The sequence below is a fragment of the Platichthys flesus genome, chromosome 13 (assembly GCF_949316205.1).
Source record: "Platichthys flesus chromosome 13, fPlaFle2.1, whole genome shotgun sequence".
Taxonomy (NCBI): Eukaryota; Metazoa; Chordata; class Actinopteri; order Pleuronectiformes; family Pleuronectidae; genus Platichthys; species Platichthys flesus.
Window position 1 is genome coordinate 2666022 of NC_084957.1, and position 9668 is coordinate 2675689.

Consider the following 9668-nt stretch of genomic DNA (forward strand, 5'->3'; position numbering starts at 1 on the left):
GGAAATAAAGCCCAACATGTCGATCAGATGTCTTACTAGTTGTGCACATTCGTTCACTAGTTCTGAGCAAAGCTGAACTAGTTGAAGAAAATGGCCAACATGTAAGAAAAATGTTCAACATGCTCGGTCAAAGTCCTTACATGTTTTATACAGAGTCGAGCTAGTGAGACAAAATGTCTTCCACTAGTAAGCTAGTGATGGCAATATCAGGGCCACTAGTTTACTAGTGGCTCTTTTTGGACCTTACTAGTTTACTAGTAAAATAATGTGGCTGTGACTAGCTCACTAGTACGGCCAAAGAGACCCCAACTAGCTTACTAGTGGACTTTTAGGCTCCACTAGTAAGCTAGTGAGCTATTTTGAGCCTCACTAGTTTACTAGTAAGGTAAAAAACAACCTCACTAGTGTGACTAGTGGACATTTTGGCTCTTACTAGTTAACTAGTGACTCTTTTTAAGCCGCACTAGTTAACTAGTAAGGTCAAACAGACCCGAACTAGTTTACTAGTGGACAATTATGCCTCACTAGTTAACATGTAAAGTGCAAATGCAGCCACTAGTAAGCTAGTGGGGCGCAAATGTCCACTAGTAAACTAGTGGACTGTAAGCAAATGAGGCAGGAGGGACAAGGATTTTGATTGGTCAGGGTTCAAACTGTGTTTCAAAGCCTTAAAGTGCCCGCTCTGAATTGTGATGATCTAAACCTTTTAGCAACATTCTTTTATGGCATGTGAGAGTTATTTTAGCAGCCATGCCTAAAATGTTACATTTGATTAAATGTAAATTCATTAGGGTTCATTAGTAGCTCAAAGTATTTTACAATAAAGAACTAAAAATAAAAACAGACTTATTAAAACGGGTGCAAATAGTGCAAGATAAAACCAAGCAATACAATTCATAATAAACTAAAGAGGCAGCAAATAGCAAGAACAGGTATACTAACAAAACTCACATAAGTAAAAGATAGAAATGGAACGTAGAAACACATAAGAATAACAAAATGTGTAACAGATAAGAAAGCTTGCTTAGGAAGCGTGACAGCTGATCAATAACCTTTTATTTGCCATTTTCAAATTCTGACAGAGCTTGCATCTCCTGTGGCCATAGGTTTGGAATTCCATATTCTGGAGCATAGGTAAAAAATAGAAGCACGTTGTGTGCTCATGTGTTTTGATACAGTAAATGGTTGAATCCTTAGATATGTGAAAAAACATTCTGGATGTTAACAGATGTGTAATTCCTGTGAACAGTGAATGCAGTATGTTATAACTAATTTAGTCATTGCCTTATTCTTTTGTATATGGCAAGTTTTCAATTGAAAATTAGTAAAGAAAAGCTTCTCAGGTCATTTAGCACTGCCATCTACTGGCGATAGTAAATTCTGCAGCAGATCAACATACACTGACCTCCAAACATTAGTCAGATTAGTTGTTCATAATATAATATAATAATACCCTCAGTGGGCTTACAATGGAATATTCATGTATTTAATTCATTTCTGCACCTTCAGATCATTTTTTTTTTTTGTTTATTTGTAGCAGAATAAAATTGAAATGGACTTTACTGATGTGGGGTTTTCAAAGAGACAGGGTTGGACTACTGGCCACTCCCGAGGCTCCCGAGTCCTGAGATTATACAACTCTCGAAAATATCAAAACATTAATGGAGGAGGGGGCTATATTGTAGACCTGTTTTTAGGCTTCTGTTAATATGTACCCTTATACTGAAGTATATGCTTTATTATGAAATGATTGGAGCGTGCCCAATAAAGTGAAAAACTTCCACTTCTGCATGTGTTATTCCTCCGTGAAACCAGGATATCGCTGCCCGGTTTTTCAACCCTTAATGGTGGCAACCCTTACACTTAATGTGTTTAGTGATGATCATTTCAGTGCAGTTTGTGCTGCTGCTGAAATGCCAGTAATTCATATCGGGATTGAGACGCTATCGCTCCTCTCAAGAGGAGGAAGCTTGGATGTTTCACTTTCCAGCGAGAGGAGGGAACACTATTGGATTCACGGACTGAAAACCCTGTCACCTAATAGATTAAACATTTTTACCTTTGTTTCATTGTTGTTCAAAAACAATAATGAATCTGATGCACACACACATGTACGTGTTTATTCTGTTTGGATAGTAAGCAAGGAGCTGCAGTTCACCGCAGTGAAACCTCACCAGGCTTTATAGGGTTAATATTTTGCTGGCTGGAGCTCTTGCTGGAGAGCCAATAGGAAGCTTCAAATTGAATCCCCTCATTAGCATGTGTGTCCAGAAGTGCCACTAGTAAGCTAGGGGCATTTTGGCTGCCACTAGCTTACTAGTAAGCCCTTTCAGCCTGACTAGTTTGCTAGTAAGGTCACAAAACACTGCAACTAGTAAACTTGTGCCCATTTCAAGCCCACTAGCTTACTAGTAAACATTTTGCACCCTCCTAGTTTGCTAGTAAGGTGCAAAATAGGTGTTTACTAGTAAACTAGTGGTTTTTTTGACCCTACTAGTTTACTAGTACACATTTTGCACCTTACTAGTTTGCTAGTAAGGTCAAAATAGGCTTTTTACTAGTAAACTAGTGGTTTTTTTTGGCTGCACTAGTTTACTAGTGTGCATTTGGGCTCCCACTAGTTTACTAGTGCAGAAAATTGGAGGCCACTAGTTTACTAGTAAGCTGAATCCATGTTTGACTAGCTTACATGTCAGAGCTTTTACAGCTCACTAGTAAGCTAGTAACACTTTCAGCATTACTAGTTCGGTCCAAAGGGCCACTAGTGCAGCAAAAAGCCCACTAGTAGAGACTTTGGCTCTACTAGTGCGGCATACAGTGTTACTAGTAAGGTTTCTGTTTAACTAGTTGAACAAAAGTGCCACTAGTTGCTGAAAAAGAGTGACTAGTAAGATTTTTTGTTCAACTAGTTCAGTAAAATACCGAACTAGTGCGACCAAATGTCCAACTAGTGCTGACAGTGACCAAACTAGTGGAGGGGACTGAAACTTGATATCAAGGATATGGAATAAATACTCAATCGGCTTGCCATACCCCTTATCTCTCACACCCACACACACACAGACACACACACAGGGTCTGCCTGGTCCTTTTCCTAACCTATACCTGTTATCTCAGGTTCTGCTGCAGTCTCTCTTCTGACTCGGTCACAACTGATGACTCAGAATTTGTAATTGGCTTTTAATCCTTCCGAGGATAGAACATGTGTCGGCGTCGGTTAATTCTGAGCACGAGCCGCCTCCGGCTACAGAGGGAAGCTCACGACTGGAAGGTCGAAAGAGTGAGTCACTACACAGGCCGGGGGACATTTTGAACAGCAGCGTCATATTTTCTGAAAGTGTCCCCGTGATGTGACGGTAAACGAGGCAGCTCGTCTTCGGAGGGATCGGACTCCTCTGGCTGCTCGATGGTGATGGGGAGAAAAGCTCTGGAGACAGTTTGGGAGCTCGGCTGAAGGGGGGGAGGAGGGGGGCTGTTAAACCTTACTGCAGCTTTAACAGCCGTCTGCCTGGTGCCTTTGAGCAACGCTTAATCCAAGGGCAAAATAAGTTGCTAAAGAAAAGAAACGTTAAAAAAGATATTCCATATTTATGTCCAGTTGAGAAATGGAACAAAGCAGAACCTGTGTCCTCAGCGTTCAGGAGGAGCTGAGTGCAGATGTGGGCTGAACATTTATTAGGATGACCTTACAGTGCATTCACACAGAGACACTTTGTGAATTCAGATTGGCTGCTTCAGCATGAGCAACAAACCTCTTTCATAAAAGCTGGTTTCATAAAAATCCCTTCTTCTTGAATTTAAGTCTTCATGAGACTGGGAGGAGGAACTGGGCTCCAGAGAGAGTTCAGCTAAAACCATTCAATGCAGCAACATCCTGTGTTCATGTAAATCTTCCCTCTTCTTGACACAATCTGTGCACTACTCACTTTCTTCTTCACTCCTTCATCCTCTCTATCATCCTCTTCCTCAGTCGCTCATTAACACCCTCATACTTTCCCTCCTTGCTGCCTTTTCACTCTCCTCACCTCAGCCCTTCCCCTCCTCTTACTGTTTTTATCCCCTTTTTAATTGCTCCATCCCTCACCTCTCACAGCCCCTCTCGTCCTCTCCCCCTCCCTCCCTCCCTCCCGAGCTCAGCCTCTCTCTTTCTAATTTCCCTCTGAGGCCATAGTAAAGGAGCCGCGGTGCCCGGGACATTTTCTCCATTAGTGTGAATTACAGTTTGCCGGGCCAGGGGATCACAGCGTGTGAAACCACTCTCACTCACAGTAAGGCAGCGAGCCCTTTCTCCTAACACTTGGCTTTTGTCACAACAGTCACAGACAACAGTTCCATTAACAAAGTGAAGGAGGAAGCGGTGCCAGGGCAGGAGGTAAGTCTATACACCCCGCTGAGTGCAGAGAGCCGTGCCGGCCACAGGGTCGCTCACACAGGTCACACTCCCAGTCAGTGGATATTATGTCGGTGCTTACAGGAGCCAGTGACTCAGCTTGAGACCGGGCCAATGTCAAATGAGTCTGTTTGTTCTTGGGCTTTTCTTTCAGTAGACGAGAGAGAGAGCTTGGCCCCGCTGTACAGTTTCACTGCCAAGAGTGCTCCAGTGCGCCCATACAGCAGCGGCTTCCTCAATTACATATTCTTTTTATGTATATGAAGAAAGGCAGGAAAAGTTAGGGATTATTCACATGGAGGATGGAGCAGTGACGTGAGGTCAGCAAAGTGGATTTAAACCTGTTAGGGATCCCAGTTTCAGCACCGTCACTGTTTCTACAACAAATCCATCTAACCATTTATCCTGTGTGTCACCATGTCTATCACGAGGCAGATATATATGCAGGGGGGGGGGGGGGGGGGGGGGGGGGCCTTGTTCATACACCACGTTCAATTTCTCCTGACCACCTTTTCTTTGGACCCAAACAAGCCACAGACATATTTGCAGCAGACCCGGCAGCCTCGGGCCCGAAGCCGACCGCTCTGACCGCTGCACCACAACCATTGATCCTGACATGGTGCACACACGAGAGTCAAACCAGTTCAGTCCCATTCTGCTCGGGGACCAACTGGTGTCTCTGTTCCTGAGCCAACACTTGTGCTCGGTTGTAACTCCTCCCTCCATGCTGTTATGGTAATCCCAATATGTGTTCCCATGTTAATGCTGAAAACAGTTCACTGTTGCCCATTTATTGGTTATGATGCTTCCATATATTGAGAGTAAAGAGGATAATGTGTTCAGAATGACACTTTAATGACAATATCTGGATTCAGGAATATTCATTTCCCTGCATTTGTCTTTCTTGATGAAACCTGGAGCTTCTTCACCCACAAAATACCTCGACTGAGGATGATGAGCAGAAGAGAACAGGAGATTTAGACGTGGAGATGTGATACTCTCATAGGAACTACAGGGGGTCTGTGGAACTGACACATTTCAGACTCTGCATCCCCAGATGTTTGAGGGATTTGGAGGAATTCATGCAGCTGCAGGATTTCCTGTGTAACAGTTGGTTGTAGAAATATTGGAGATATGTATTCCATCAGGCTGTTGTACTAACAAACCTTACAGGTTTTACTGATATTTCAAATGTCTGCTCTGTAGAGACGTAGCATATACTGACATCTTCATGAGTAAATTTATTTAAAAAAAACTTGATGCAACTTTTGACTACAAATATTATTTCATTTTTGAATACCATTATTCTGGTATATATGTATGTTAAAAGCTAATGAGAGACCCTGAGATTCAGATAGGGTAAATTACTGAATAATGCTATTAGAATATTCGAATTCACTAATTTAATTAATGAATGTTGCTGTGATGTTATTTATTAATAATAACGACAATAATTAGACACCCAGGCACACCTTAAAATATATCACAAATGAACACATGGGAAATTTAAGTATTATTAAGCAATCGGATTAGGAGACACAAACTAGTCTTTAAAAAACTAATTAGACACAATAAATCCAAAATGGTCTAAAATAACTACAAATCACCAAACTCCTGCTGTTGTTGTTGTTCTCTCTTGTCGGTCTAAATACACCACAAAGAAAAAAGCCTTTCTACACAACAACAATGGACTTAACCGCAGCTAAAGTCAACACAATAGAGAACGAGTGCGACCTGAACAATTCAGATATTAGAACAGCTCGTGCCTCCTTTTTCTCCTAAAACTATTATTCAAAGATCCCTCAGTATTTTCCCCTTTGGTAATTCCCTTTGCACGCTCATGCAGTTTGGATGTAGAGCTTCCCGGTGAGGAGCGTGCCAAGGAGCTATCTATACCCACTGTGGGTTGATGCAGCCTGGGACAGCAAATAGCACCGGCTCTGCTCGAGCACCACTCTCACCCTCCTCAGCAGGAGTAATGCCAGCCTGCACACATCTTACGCAATAACATGTAACACAAAGTGATCAAATATGCACCGAGGCTTTTTGACTGTGTGCGGTCGGTGTGCTGCCATTTACAAATCTGGCTTCATGTAAGGTTTCCACTGAGCTTTAAACATAGAGGTGAGAGCGTTGAACTCTGTGAACTATCATATTTCAACCACACCTCCAGAGGACATCTCATATTTCAGGCACAGAAACTCAATTAGGAGGCTGAGGTTTTTGAGTTCTTGGAATAATAGGGCTACGTGGCGGGATTCAATTAAGAGCACCCAGAATATATTTGGCCATCTCTCAGAGGGAGACCCACAGTGAGGGATGAAATCTGCATCACTGGTCTAATAAAACTCACTGGTGACATGTGCCTGAAGGCAGCGGCTTGAGACGTATCAACACACAATGTCACGGGTTAATCATGGATAGGGTAACAACATTATCAATAAAAACACAGTTCAACAACAATTATTAAAAAAACCTGCAGCCCCTCATGATTCAGTCACAAACTGACCGCAATGAGTATTACTATAGAATAATAATAGGATAAACACTAAGACCAAGACTCAAGGTATCAATAGCTAATAATGCAAAGGTTCCAGGCTTTGGGAGCTCAAGGTCAAGAAGGAAAAGAAAGACAACATAGAGATGTGTTTTCAATTAAAGGCTGTTTTGTCTAACTGTTTCTCTTAGTGACCAGCTAGCTATGTAACAAGGAGGATGACGGGTGTACCCTTCATACTGGATAGAAGTCGCAAGTCAGTGGCTGTTATCTGGATATCTGCTCCTTTTTGGCTATTTTTGGCCAGGGGGGGGCACATCATATCTTAATCTCACCTATAAGGCACCAGATTGTCTGGAGGCGGCCCTGCCTGGAGGAGCACTAGGACAGTTACAGAGGAGGAATCAATAACTGATGCTGACAGAGGCTCAGCAGTTTGCCACAAACAACAACTATACGGATGTGAAGTTGCACGCGCTCTCGGTGCAGTGCACATTTAACCCCTGCAGCCCAAGGGGGGGGGGGGGGGGGGGGGGGGGGTCGGGAGGAGGCTCTTGGTTCGAGTCCGCGGGAGTGTGCAGTAGGATGAAATGCTCATATTGAGCTGCGACTGTTCTCCTTCAAGGTGTGAGGGGGGGCAGCTGACAGGAGGCAGCGGCTGAATTACAATGCGCCCCCATGCGCAGTCTTCCTCCTCCTCCTCCACCACCTCCTCCTCCACCACCACCTCCTCCTCTTTCACCGCCACTGACTGTGCATGTGCACGCACGTCGTTAAGACATTTCTGTGACCCAGTCTTAACAGCTGACAATCAGCTCCTCACACATCGACATCAGAAACTCGAATCAGCCTCCCTCCCTGTGTAAGCACAGCGTCGTCATCTGAGACGAGAATCCGGAGACAGCTGCCGAATCTGTGCACATTTCACTTCATGGACGTATAAGCGGAGCAGGCTCTCAGATTCACACACATCATATACAGCTCTGTGTTACTGGGGGGTGCTGGGAGTTGACCTTGCACATCCTATGGAGTTTGGCACAATGTGCATTGATAAAGTGCAGGAAACTTGGAGATCAAGTCAAAAGAAAAGCCGGTTGCCCACCTCATCCTGCTGCTGCTGCGGCTGGTTCGCTCTCTGGCTCGGCTGCTCCTTGGTAGCTGTCATTGTAAGACCCAAAAATAAGAAACGTCAAAAACTCCTCCTTCGATTGAACTTGGTTGGATCCCGAGGAAAAACGGCAAGATTCCTGTTCTCCGAGCGAGAGGAGTCGCGGGGAAGCGGCCGCGGGCGGAGGCGTCTCGTCAGATGCGGAATCTTAAAGAGGAGTGGAGGAGCGAGTGGAGGAGCGGCGGCGGACGGGGGAGGGGGGGGATGGATCCGTCACGAATGAATGTCTGCGAGGTCTTGGAGAGCGTCTGACGAGGAGCCAACGGAGCCAGTGCGTTCACATCAACACCCTCCTCCTCCTCCTCTTCATCATCATCCTCCTCGTCCTCCTCCTCCCACCCTCCAGGAAAGGGAGGAGAGTTTCGGACATGCACGTTGTTGAACCGAGAAAGTGTGTGTTTTATTTACAACTACTCCTCCTGTATACGTCTGAGTGGGGTGTGTAGTGGGAGTAGTGGGACCAGTTCGTCTCCAACCTCCCTCCTCTCAGGGATGCTGACATGTTGGAGTTAGTGAGGGGAGTTAATAGAGAGAGGAGAAGGGGGGGGGGGGGTTGCACTGGTCTTGTGTTTGGGGGGAGTTGCATGAGCCCGGTGCCAAACAGAACCGACAGTGTGAGGCTGTCGGTGAACACATCAACTGACGCTTTGCTCCGATGCACGTGAAGTCCAGTCTGAAGCCCGGAGCTGTCCGTGGTGCTGGAACCAGCTCGTCCCTCCTGTGAATGTTCTCTGTGGTCACAGACTCTCATTCAGCTTCTCAGTTAGTAAGTGTTGTGTGTTTCATATCTTCATCACACTTCAGGATTGTGAGGCACAACACTCACACACATATACTCATACTAACCCTAACTCGGACCAGTACAAGACCAGTGATGCACAGTAACTACTGTTGAATCTACACCCGAGATGTTCTGTGTTGTCCTACTACTTTATTTATTATTTCATTTATTTAATTTGATAAGGACAGAGCTTCTGGTCACCAAGTGAAATACTGTCAATTAGCCCGAGATAGCTATTAGTGCCAAGCTACTTCTTAAAAATAAAGTAAGAGTACTTTTCTTAGTCAGTTACAACTATCTGTGGATACTGCATGTCCATTACAATGCAAACCGTCCAAACTATGGGTACAGCAAACCCATGGTTAAACCAGTATACCCAATAAACAACAAACCATCGAAGGCTATTAAACAATACAATGCAACTCTCAGATACAATGCAGAGCTTAATGCATTTAAACTATAACATAATAAATAACACGGAATGAGAAAAGGTTTTAAAACACATAAAGAAACTAAAACCTTTCAGCAAATTAGACTGTTTAACTTTGATTTAACGTTTTTCAGTTTTGATCTGTTGCCTGTGAAAGTGTATGATTGACCTCATCTTCATAAAATCATTCAGTTTCCCATCGTGTCCTGGACGTAGGCATCTGCCTGAGAGCCGTCAGCCACCTGTAGAACAGAGACGGGTTCACATCGGACACAAGTGGGATAGAATATACCAGCGCTGACAAACTGACTTGCTTGTATTATATTAAAAGGCAGAAATCGATCAGTGTGCTTCGTTTTGTCGACAAGTGTAATCAATCCACTTTGAGCTGAGAGCTGGTCG

At 44.1% G+C, this 9668-nt stretch overlaps 1 protein-coding gene across 1 annotated transcript in view; it reads right to left on the minus strand.

Annotated features, from left to right (window-relative positions):
- Positions 1-8233, minus strand: part of LOC133967722 (inactive dipeptidyl peptidase 10-like) — a 77526-nt gene extending 69293 nt beyond the window's left edge. Inside the window, exon 1 of the mRNA XM_062403350.1 lies at positions 7990-8233. Within this exon, the coding sequence (XP_062259334.1) occupies positions 7990-8052 (63 nt within the window). The 5' untranslated portion in view covers positions 8053-8233. The remainder of the gene's footprint in view (positions 1-7989) is intronic.
- Positions 8234-9668: the final 1435 nt, after the last annotated feature.